The sequence below is a fragment of the Podarcis vaucheri genome (genome assembly GCF_965113315.1).
Source record: "Podarcis vaucheri genome assembly, chromosome: 1".
Classification (NCBI taxonomy): Eukaryota; Metazoa; Chordata; class Lepidosauria; order Squamata; family Lacertidae; genus Podarcis; species Podarcis vaucheri.
In genome coordinates this window covers 77,888,125-77,900,359 of record NC_138759.1, presented here as the reverse complement: position 1 = coordinate 77,900,359, position 12,235 = coordinate 77,888,125, and the positions used below count along the sequence as shown (strand labels likewise).

At 40.3% G+C, this 12,235-nt stretch overlaps 1 protein-coding gene across 15 annotated transcripts in view; it reads left to right on the top strand.

Moving 5' to 3' along the window:
* BRSK2 (BR serine/threonine kinase 2) overlaps window positions 1–12,235 on the top strand; it is a 400,801-nt gene that overhangs the window by 122,769 nt on the left and 265,797 nt on the right. The window contains exon 1 of one of the 15 annotated variants that reach the window (XM_082193166.1): window positions 4,182–4,221. The exons of the other annotated variants lie outside the window; for them this stretch is intronic. Coding sequence (XP_082049292.1) covers window positions 4,197–4,221 — 25 coding nt within the window. The 5' untranslated portion in view covers window positions 4,182–4,196. Of the gene's footprint in view, window positions 1–4,181; window positions 4,222–12,235 lie in introns of those variants that run through there. 15 annotated transcript variants of the gene reach the window in all.

The window sequence follows — 12,235 nt, the reverse complement described above, 5'->3', positions numbered from 1 at the left end:
TGGCCCCCTTGGGAAAACCTGTCAGATTCCTTCTCTTCCTGAGTTTAGAAGGATTGTGAAGATGTAGTTGTTCAAGCAAGCATTGAATATATAATACACTACTTTTTTAAAACAACAACACCCTGATTTAAAATGTCTGCTATCCACTGGCACTGTTACTTTGTTCTAATTGTAGATGTTTTCACCTTTCTTATTTATAAAGTGCTTTATTGATTGTTGTTTTTGTAAGCAGTACTGGATGTAATTTATTGCAAAAAACAATAACAAACAACAATTATTCTTATATGGAAAGGCTTGGAAGAGGAATTAACTTAAGAATTAATGTTTATATTGATTCAGTTGTTTTGTACATAGACCACACATTTTAAAAATGGTACCTGTGTTTGTAAGTATAGAATGGAGAATAAGGGGTCATATATAATCTGTGGGTTTCCTGTCAGAATTCTGCAAGTGTGGGCTGCCCTGAGGCAAAGAGTCTTGGACTTGACAAGAGTGTTGATGGTCCCTAATATTCTGGTGATGTGTTTCTATGGGAACTAAATGCTAGACAACTGCTTCTTATCAAGACTTATCAGCACTATTCTGGAACATTCTGAATAGGGAGAATTGATCGCTTACCACTCCTTAGCTAAGGATAATGCAATTTATTAATTCGTTCAATCAATTTATACCTCACCCTTCCTCCCAAAAGAGCCCAGGGCAACAAACACATCTAGTCTTATTCTTACTATTTTTAAAAAGCATTATAAAAACAGTTAAAAACATTCTCTCAGCCAGTGATTTCAGAGTTGCCAGAAACTGTACATTTCAGCTATCAAATGCCAGGGAAAATGGGACTGTTTTAAAATTTCTCCTGACACACATCACCAGGAAAGTCAATCCAGTTGTGTGTGAATGAAACAATTGGGGCTGTTAGTATTGAATGCAGACAAATTTTTACAGTTGCATTCAGGGTGGTCTGGTGGTGTAAAGAAATCTCTTAAAGTTCAGGAGAAAGATGTTTGTGTTGGTGGGGAAAGGGCTCATGGTGAGAGTTCTTTTGAAAACTTGCAATATCAGGGGGGAAAAGCAAACAAACAAGGGCAGGACCTGTGTTTGTGCGTGTTTGTGGCTAATAGCCACTCATGGAGCAAGAAAGTTCTGCTGTTGCTACATATGCATTCAAATAGGTTTGCAAATGTCCCTGAGAGCAGTAGCATGTGATGATGTTCCCTCCCTCCCAGGAACCTTATACAGAATGGGGAGCCAGCTTTATTTTCATACAGTGTCCCTGGGAGGAATGGCATGTATCACCTGCTGTCTCTCCAAGGGACTTTCATGGCCCTATCTGAAATTAGCAAGTGACAGTCAAAGAGGCAGCCAGGCTTTTCAGCTGCTTGAAGTGGCTATCTCCTACCAAAACAATAACAAAAAACAAAACTTGGAAAATCCCTAAACTACTGGTCCTGCTAGCTACGGATGATGGGAGTTGTAGTCCAAAAACAGCTGAAGACCAAAGGTTGGGAAACCCTGGTTTAAACTATTGGTATCACTTACCTGTGCCTCTCTGTGAAGAGAGTAACCTTCACACAATGTCATAGTTCTACATCTGGAGCATCTCAGTGGGCACAGTCTAATAGTTGTGGTTTGGATGCCAGTGGTTTAGATACACTCCACATGGCCTCTGCTGAAGTTACATTTTAAAGAGGTCTCAGCTTCTCAGTTACTAGCAATCTGTACTAGTAGTTAAGGATTACTTTATTCCATCATATACTAAAGATTTTCAGTGGGATTGGGTGAGAAGGTGAATAATTTGATCCTGATATTCGAATTAATTTACCCCTTGACCAGAACAGATGCCAGCTACTTCCTGTCTATACTCAATGCAAAGTTCCACCTCCTACCTTTGTATCTCAGCATAGGGCACAGTTTGTTGCAAGAGTTGTGAAAACAAACCATTGATTTGTGGGTCTTTCATGTTAGAATGTTTGTTCAACCTGCTGGATCAATAAGCAGAGGTCACAAGGACTCAGTAAATATAATTCTTTATCCTGCTGCAAAAGAAATATTTTAAGCCATAAAGAAACCTCATTACTATGTGTACTGCACTGTGGAGGAAAGAAGACATACGTGCCCCTGGGAAGTGACCGTAGCCGGCCTTTGTTGGCCAGATATTAAATGTTAGGTAATGCAGAACATAAATGCCTCTATTCCTTCACTCTGCTTGTATGTCTGCTCCAGGTTTATTACCCTTTCTAACTTGATATTTCCCTACCCTTATCTATATATTGAGTATCAGTATATATTGAAACATGCTTAAGCATATTAAAATCAACATATTATAACCAACTAAGCTTTACACAGAGTAGACCCATTGAGATTAATGTACCCAAGTTAGTCAGAGCCAAAGTTGTGTAGGGCTTTAAAGGTAAATACCAACTAAAGTTAGTATGACTAACATTTGATTCAACCTACTAGGGTTCAAGCGTACTTTAACTGTCTGTTGGATTGTGACCTCAGTGTTATTTTCCTGTTGTTCAATATAAACTCACAGATTTTCTTCCTAAATACATAGGAACTTGAGATGCTTTATGTATTACATACAGAATGTTTATTCTCCCTATGCACATGCAGTATGTGTTGTACATTTTTACACACACACAAATACACATATGCATAATAAAAACTGAGTAAGTCCTGTATAATAAAAACATGAGCAGAAAACATACACAATATAAATCATAAATGCCTTCTTCAATAAAATGTAGCTGAGTATCACATGTAGAAGTTAAAAATGCAAACTTCATAAAACAAAAAATAAAATAGTAAAAAACGAGGCACTGTCATATTTCAGTCACTAACAATTAGCATCTCACTGATGAAGTGTAAATTATATCATGCCACCTTTCTACCTTCTTTGTTTATCTGAACTCTTGCTGTTATTTCATATGTTTTCCCACTCTAGAAAGCCCATCAAAATAATGTATATATTTTACATTATGCCAGGCCTCCTAAAACGAGTGCTTTTAGAAGAAATCAATACTGTTTGGCTATAGTTCATCAGTAGTGGTTTCATTTGTTCAGTTGATTCAGCAGAAACAGCCCTGTCTGCTTCTGTGAGTAGGGCTTGTTTGCTGGAAAAGAGAAGTAGCAACTGAGTTAACAAGAAAATTAAAGGGCTGGAAAGATAAGAAACCATATTTCCTGTATGTGTATATTGGTGAAGGTGGATGCACAGAGATCCTGATAAAGTTCTTGAAAGTCATTTAGCTGTGGGTCACTTACGAACTCCAGGTATGGAGATCTTTTCTAGCATTTGAGAAAGGACACAAAACTCCCTGATCCCAATTAGTAATGCATATGAAATAGGGCTCTTGCAATGTATCTTCCAAAATCTTCTTCAATTTCCAAGCAGCTCTGTTAGTACCAATGCATATCATCTTGACCTTTATGGAGGTGGATTCAACACCAGCTGGAACCCGATTTGGTACAACCCAGACGGCATTTGTAATGATTTTTAGAATTAGCAAAGAAATTCTGCATATGTGGGAGGGTTGCAAAGTCCATTCAGTAGGTAGCATGAAAGGCAAGGCCTAGTATGTCCTAAGGGTACCCCTAAGACAGGCACCCCCAAACTCAGCCCTCCAGATGTTTTGGGACTACAACTCCTATCATCCCTAGCTAACAAGACCAGTGGTCAGGGATGATGGGAATTGTAATCCTAAAACATCTGGAGGGCCGAGTTTGGGGATGCCTGGTCTAGCAGTTTTGAACTAGGAGTCACTGTGCATGCCCACTATGTGTTGTAGTATCCATTCCAGAACCTTGTAATGGATGGAACCAAAGGAATTCATTACTGTCTCCACTCAAACTTTTCTGAATAGAACCAAGTGGCTCTCTACATCTTTATGCTTACTGCCTTTAAGGCGGATATTGATTCCCTCACTCTCTTTGTGACTCACAGCTCCTTCTGATTGCTCACTACTGCAGTGTGGCTCTCTTATTTTTATCCTGTCTTCTGGGATGGGCCTCCTTTACCTTCTTCTCCTGCTTCAGCTGATGGAAGCAGTTCTCTCTCTGCAAATGTATTTTGGAGCCCATATTATTATCTTGCATTAAATCCCCAAAGGCTGAAGAAGGTTGCACTGAAGCCTTAAGAGCATCTCCTGAGAGCAACCACTGAGCACAACCACCTTTTCATTCTTGTTTCTGCAGCCATGAGGGATATAAACTTTACAAAGTGTAAGTGACAATTGATATTCTCATAATTTTTCTAAGTCTCTGAAAACACGCTGTGCCCCTTTTGATTCCCATTTTGAAAATCTATGACCACAAGCAGTATTTGTTCTTGGCAAGCAATGTTATTCAAGAGTTTGTGCCAAAGATGAAAGTAATTGTATTTACTATTTATATAACAAGTGACAGTTTGTAAATCTCGGATTTTCTTAAAAATATGAAAACATTAAAGGAGTTGAGAAAGAATACATCAACATTAGACAGTGTGCTCTTTATTTCCGATTGTGAGACTTAAGCAGGAACTGCATAACCCTTCCGTGAGGTGTGAGTGCAAGGAACTGTGTACAGTTGTTCTTGTAGCATATGTTAGTTTTACCAGCCTATACTCTCTGTAAAGTTTTCCCCAAGTTGATTGCTGTTCTGTTCATGTGTTTGTTTTGGCACCATTTTCTCCTGCCCATTAGCAATGTTTGCACAGCTTGAGAGGCTAGATCCTGTTTAGATGCAATAATCCCATATGAGAATGCCTTCATGCTTTACACAAGAATTATTGTTGCTGCAAATATACCGGTGTTTTCCATAGCAAACATGTAAAGTGTGAACAACAGACACGTGTACTCAGAGACATCTGAGTACAAGCATTGGGAAACCTCAGTCTCACCACAGCTTTCAGACACATGTACACAGATGCTTAAAGACATGTCTCTGTTGTTCACGCTTATTTGCTTCTGGAAACTCCAGTGTAACAACAGTCTGCCTACAGCAAACATGATTGCTGTGTAAAACATGGAGTGGAACCACTTCAGATTTTTATGCTGGGTAAGGGTGGAACATCCCATTCCAGACAGGCTGCCTTTGAATCAGCAAGACCCATTATTTATGTGCATGCTTTTCTAGCCTTCCTCCATGTTCCCAAAGGCAAAGTTTTCCCTTGAATTTCCTTCACTCTTTTGGTGTGCTTATCCATGTTTGGTTTACAGCACAGATGCTGCAAATTACTGCAAAGAGGGTTGTAGATTTCCACCCAGCTAATTAAAGATTTGTTATTTTATTTCAGCCATCTCAGAAGTAAATGACTCCACTGTAGCTTAGGAGGGCATGTTGCTAATTTAGGCTGCCACTGGTACCTCCCTGCTTCTCCTGGGTAGTTAGTGTTGACATAGCAACAGCTTATACTGGCTTGTACATGTATCCATATGCAGACACATCTGAGTGATGGAGATGGGGAGAAAGAAATTCAGCAAGATGTTAGAGGTGCTGCTGCAAAAATCCCTGAATTTCTATGCTCCTTGCAGATAACAAGGCTTAAACTTCTAATGGAATGTACATTCTAGTGATTGATATTGAGAAATGTCTAGGCTGATTCTTAGAGAATTGCAGCATTATACAAAGTGCTATAAACAACATGAGTAAAACCTTTGAAAGTGATTAGTGATTCTTATGATGCTCAGCAGTAAACCCAAAAGAAACACCTTGATGATGGCCTGAAAGTGAGGCTCATTTGAAGAATATCAGACAACTACCTTCCAGGGTTTCATTCACCAAATTAGACATGGATAATTTGATATATGTTATACACAGGCAGATCTCAATCAAGTCAGTGGCTATGACTAGCATCAAGGACAACATCACTCCACATGGGAGGCTCAACTGGCATAATTTAGTTTTAGGCACCATGTAAAAACTTTCCTTTTTACCTGGGCTTTTGGCCCTTAACTTGAAGGCTTTAAAGTATTTATGGCCTCTTTCAGGTCGGTTATACCTGTCTTTTATTTGTAGAGGTGTTTTTTTTAAGGTTTCAATTGTTTCTGTTTTAGTATCTCTGTTGCATCTGTATGCCACTTTAAGTTGTTCCCATGAGTAAAACGACCAGTAATAATGAAAATTAATATTGCACTGTGGGAGCTGGAGATGGCTAGATCTAGAGCAGAAGTTAAGTGAGCTGGGCATTAAGGAGCTTAGGTAAAGGGTAAAGGGACCCCTGACCGTTAGGTCCAGTCACAGACAACTCTGGGGTTGCGGCACTCATCTCGCTTTATTGGCCGAGGGAGACGGCGTACAGCTTCCGGGTCATGTGGCCAGCATGACTAAGCCGCTTCTGGCCATCCAGAGCAGCGCACAGAAACACCGTTTACCTTCCTGTCGGAGCAGTACCTATTTATCTACTTGCACTTTGACAGTACAGAGGGGACTGAGATATGTATAGCCTTATGCCCAGTTCCTCTACTTCTTGGATATCTGTTGTCTCAGTGCCTGCAGCTGATCATTGATGGAGCTCCAGGTTTTTAATGCACAGTCATCTTACAATGGAAAGCCAACTAACACACATAACATGCTAAAATTACTTCATCTGAATTCAATCTGCAAGTGATAGCATTGAAATTCTTGATTATCATAATTAGGGAGGGAGGAGGAATCTGTTTTAAATTGTTTTATACATAGAATTTGGCAGTTCCAATGTGACTGAGCTTTGCTCTCATCAGACCACCTCTTGTAGCAAGCACTCGCTTAAGTCTGAACCACTTGTTCATAGTCAGATTTTTATGTAAAATTGTTAACAAAAATATGTATATTATACACATAAAAGAGTGAAAACTCTGTGCTGTACTAGATTTATAGTTTGTTTTCATAAATACATTAATACGTGCATATTTTTACACAGTTATATGCATTGCTGTATGTATCTATTTATCTGCTGGTTATTGGAGGAAACCCAGATTGTATATGTACATTATGATGCATATAACCATGGAACAGTTATTTGTATTTTTAGCAGATGTGGGGATGGAGAATTTTGCTTCTTGTCAAAATTAAGTAGGAAGACAGGAACTGAGGGTGGGGGAGTGCATATAGGCCTGAGAAAAGAAATGTGTACTTCCCAACAGACGTGTGTCAGATCCAGGCTTGGCATCTGCATTCAGCACCCTCTGGCAAATGCCTGAGCCCAGGGGCCACAATAGAGCCCACCACCAATGAAAAGGAGGCCAGACGGGACCATTTCAAAACAATACCTTGCCACCTGGTGGTGAGAGGCATAACAGGCAGCTGCAGCAATTGAGTATGTTGTCATTTTAATCCATCCCTAATGTCCATGGCGTAGCAGGGTAATACTATCTTGAAGAGATGAGGAAACTAAAATGGTGGCTTGCATGCTCAGTCAGTGCATGTGCCTGGGGCACCTCTCTGTGCTTGGCAGCCTAGTGCAAGAAGCCTGATCATATATATTTTTTAAAAACCCATCCAATCAATATCCCTGGTATAGCAAGGCAATTCTACTTCAGGGTTATTGGATTAAAATGGCAGCTCTCTCTCACTTGCTGTTGCTATGAAACTTGTTTCTCAGCTTCTTCACCGCCACTGCTGCCTGCCACACCACATCATCACCCAATTATTTGGGGGTAGGGGCCACATATGTGAGTGAATAGAATACCAAGGGCACTTGGCCCAAGGCCCTCAAATGTGGTGCCAGCCCTGGACTGTCCTGAGAGGGCCTTAGATATTTCCCCCGGGAGGTAAAAATGGGTTGCAAACAAGGTGCTTGGAATTCCTCCAAGTGGTTTCAAGTAAGGAAGGAACCTGTACAAGTCCCTAGAAGAGCTATATTGTCTGCCATAGAGTCTCAGTTGGTGTAACCTGAGCAACCTAATGGTGACTGTTGGGAAATAACTGGTGAACACCAGTTTAGCCTTAAGTCCCATGTGTGGGAAACTACAGAAGAAAAAAATGGCCAACTACCAGAATTAAAAAAGCACAGTGCTTGACACACTCTCTAGTCAAAAGAACCCCCAGCAGAGTTCAAAACAGAAATGGGTGCAGTGCTTGCAACTCAGTAATATGCCCTTACAATTGTGCTCCCCTGCCTCTACTGCTCCTAAGAGTGAATAGAGTACAACCTTAAGTAAATTTAAATGCTTTACTTACAGTAATCAGAGATCTCATTAATCTCAGAGGTCTCAGTAATCGTTCAATGCCACAGCAGAAGCAACACAGGTAAGGTATACTTGGTTACAAAATACAGAAGTTAGTCTCAAACACACGGTCTGAGTCTGGAGCCTCAGACATCTGCTCAGTTACATGGGTCAAAGAGAAAGAGAGAGGAGCAGGAAAAGAGAACTTTCTATTTCTGTTGGGGATGAGGGGTCATGACAATTGCTAACCTCCTCTAGCAATTCAGAACTGTGATCCTTAACCCCTTACTTACTGACAATTATGCACAGTTAAGTTTGGCTGCATAAACTTCCCACAGTGACCTTCCTTTCACTTTCTACATAATTGTTGTTGTTGCTTCTATTTCCCAGGTGCTTGTCTAGTTGTTGTTGTTGTTTAGTCGTTTAGTCGTGACAGACTTTTTGTGACCCCATGGACCAGAGCACACCAGGTTGTCTAGTAGGTTTGCCATCTTTCAAAAAGTAAAATTACTGTTGAGCTTTTTTTAGGAAGAACCCAAAATTGTTAAACATTGGAGCTGTTTCTGCTGTTTTCCCCCTGATGCCGTTTTTACACCTGAAAACCAGGACATGTCAGGAATTTTCCTGACGTATGGCAAGCTTATTGTCTAGTGCTTGTGTGGGTTTTAACTAGAATTTCCCTTAACGGATGTGCTTTGTCCTAGAGGCTGTTTTCACTGATACAGTGCTTTTAGAATACTGAGGGCTTTAGGCCAAGGTTTGAGTTGATGTGTGATGTATGTAGATTCAAGATTCAGTTGTGGTCAGTGTTAAGCCTCTGCTTAAAGTGTATGCCTTGTCATAGCTCTGCTATTCCCTTCTGCCAGCCAAGAGAGGTTCTGAAAGATGTGTGAAGGATGGCAGGCTTCCAGCTACTTGAGTGCTTCCGGACAATGTACTATTAAGCTGAGTGCATCCAGTTATCAAAAGAACATACCCCCTTAGGAGAGGAATGCAGAAATATTATAGTGAGCTATTTATATAATAAGACCATACCTGTGACCATACAATGCTTCTGAAACCCAACAATCACTGTTACTCTTCTATCTGATATGTGACAAAAAAAAGAGTTCTGCAGAAATCACTTACTCTCAGCTCTACACGCCTCTTCCTTTTTGCTTATTCTGTGGCATTTCTTTTTTAAGAAACCCAAACACACCAATCGCTGGGTCTATACTGACAATTGATAGTAGAGCTTTTGCCAGGCTAAATACATACATCTCCATATTGACCTGAAGTGGCCTATCTACGTTGCACTCAGCTCATGTCTCTAAGTGGCAAGCTTAAAAAATATATACAGAGGATGGAATGCACCTAAAGACAATCATTCTAGTCTACTTCAAGGCAGGATATTTTACGCAATAGCCTGCATTTGCACTATCAGTCCTGCTCTTTCAATTAACTCTCGTGATTCAGATAAAAAGTTGCCACACATGAAGAGTAGGACTGAACTACATAAAAAGTGCACTGGAAAATGTGGGATGATGCTTACTTGATGCAACTTTATCTGATATCCCTAGAAATAGAATGAATGCTCAATAAAAACAGTGTGTCTGGAAGTGACCTGAGATCCATCAATGCTCTTTCACATAATATAGGCAAATGTAATAGGACCTACTTTTTGTGCCTATTAAAATTGTAATGCATTTTTTTATTACTTCACTGCACCACATAAAGGCAATACATTTTGAAGAGCTGCCATTAGTGGGAATATAATTTTCTACCACCTTGATATCTTAGGATTCAGTGTTAAGTATTATAAAGTTTCATGGAATAATTTACCTTCTTCAAACACAATGTAAAGATGACATGAAAAATGTAGCTGTGTGTTGCTGAAAATGTTTGGCTGGGCATTGTGATGTTTGTTCATATGTGCTTGTAATGTTGCTTGTCATCTTACATTTTTAAAAGAGGAAAAGTAAGTTAGCAGTGAGATACTCTTTTGAGAGTATCACATGCCATTTAAATCAAAGAATAGATTGACGTGAAAGAGGAAGTGGAGGACAAGAAAAATGGGGGCAGGAGTATGAGACCTCTTACATCTCAATACATCTAATCATAAATTAGAATGTAAACATTATTTAATTGGCTAAATTGCTATACCTCTTCATATGTGTGTGTTTTAGAATGCAGTGTGTGCTTAAGATGTACCCAGCCCAGAACATTTGCTTTAATGCAGCATTAGTAAATGGCATCAGATTTCAGGGAAGTGTGCCTGGTTCAGAGAGGAAGCCAATTACATTGCTAATGATGAGGACAGGAGCTTAGCAGGAAAAATTGTAGAGCCTGGTGAGAGGCAATGTGAGAAGCTAAGCTTAGAAACAGCCCTTTACTTATCCCACACCCAAGCTCATGTTGCATAGGTGTGCGAATTGAACATGCCAGTTCTTGAAGGTGACCTGAGATGGTCCCAGGCTCCAGGCTGCTGGAGAAAGATTGTGCTCAGGTGTGCTTCTGGATTTTAAAGGGCATGCTTGTGTGTAGAGTTCATTGTGAGGGGCCTGCTTATTTTCTAATGATTGTTTGGAGGATTAATAAAAGGAACTTTGAAGGAAATACGACTGCAAGGTTAAGCAGACCTCCTCTTTGACCCTTTGTCTGTAAAGTATTCTCACACCACTGTTAAGTGTTCCATCCTCATCCAAGGAGAAAGAAAGTAAGGGATAGGAAATTTAAAACCTAAGATATTGATTATAGCTGATTTATTCTCTTCTCATCCTTCTTTCATTGAGTTCTGGTGCTAATGTAATGTGAGTGATGCATAATCCACCTTGGAGCCCTCCATGGATTTAGTGCTCAAGATGTTTTTGGAATTGTGGCTCCTTACTTGGTTTGGTTGCATTAGCTGGCAGTGCTTGGCAGAACCAGTAGAAGAAATCTTGAATTTCCACAGGGTCTCTTTCTCATACATAGCTTGTGAAGCCTTTTTCACCCCCATTTTTCTGATTAACCCGCCCCCAGAACCCTTTAACACATTAAAGCAATGTATTAAGTATACCTCTCTGCTTTGTATTGCATTGCTTACACTACTAGTCATTCACTGTGGCTGAGTTTGAGACGTCATGGTCATATGCATGCCGTGATGCCCAGGTTCTCACTGATCACCTTTTGTGTGGACATATTATTCATACTGTTTGCTAAGAGGCTGAGCTGGAAAAGAGGAAGTTCCATGTTTGAATCTGGACTCTACCGCGAACTCTCTAGGTGGGCTTAATCAAGCCACTCACTCTCAGCCCATGTAATATGGGGGGGTAAGAAGGCTGACCTACCTTAAAGGGTTCTTGTAAGGATTAAAACAGGATATAATGTGTTTCTATAGCTCTTATGAGTGCACAAAGTGCTTCATATGCAAAGTATTGTTAGTATAATTAAGAAGAGACAGGTTGGATTAGACCAAAGGCCGACCCAGTTCAGTATCCTGTTCTCATAGTAGCCAACCAGATGCCTATGGGAAACCCACAAGCAGGACATGAGCACAATAGCACAGTCCCCACTTGTGCTCTCCAGCAGCCAGTATTCAGATTGTGAAAACAGTGTGGTTATCAAGAGCCTGGCAGGGCAAAGTACATGATGGATGGGCTGTGTTCACTTTGATGGGTTGTTCAGGCCTCCCCTGAGAGATTCAGACCTGGGTGGCTGCTCACCCACTAGCGCTCACTACAAGTTTGCTCTGCAAGCATTTAGCCCAGAGAGCTACTTACAAATTATAACCCAATCCTATGAATCATCACACTGAGGCATTTTGTATTTAATCTTATAAAGGAATAAAAATGGGACAAAGCCTATTGGGGATTCTGTGATGCATTTTCTGTGCATGCTAGAGTATTAAAAACAACTTCAGGCCTCACTAATGATGTTGATAGTGAGTGCATTCTTTTGATGTCTCCGAAAACTTCAAAGAAATGGTCCAGGAAGACCCTTGTTCTTGAGATTCTGACCCCCCCGACACTACTTCAGTTTGTTTTTAATAGGTATCAGTATTTCATTACACTAAGCAGTATGTTTTTAGAGAGGGCAACTAGGGCTTGAGAGGCTGGAACAAAGGGTGCCATGAGTTTTGATGTCATTATCAG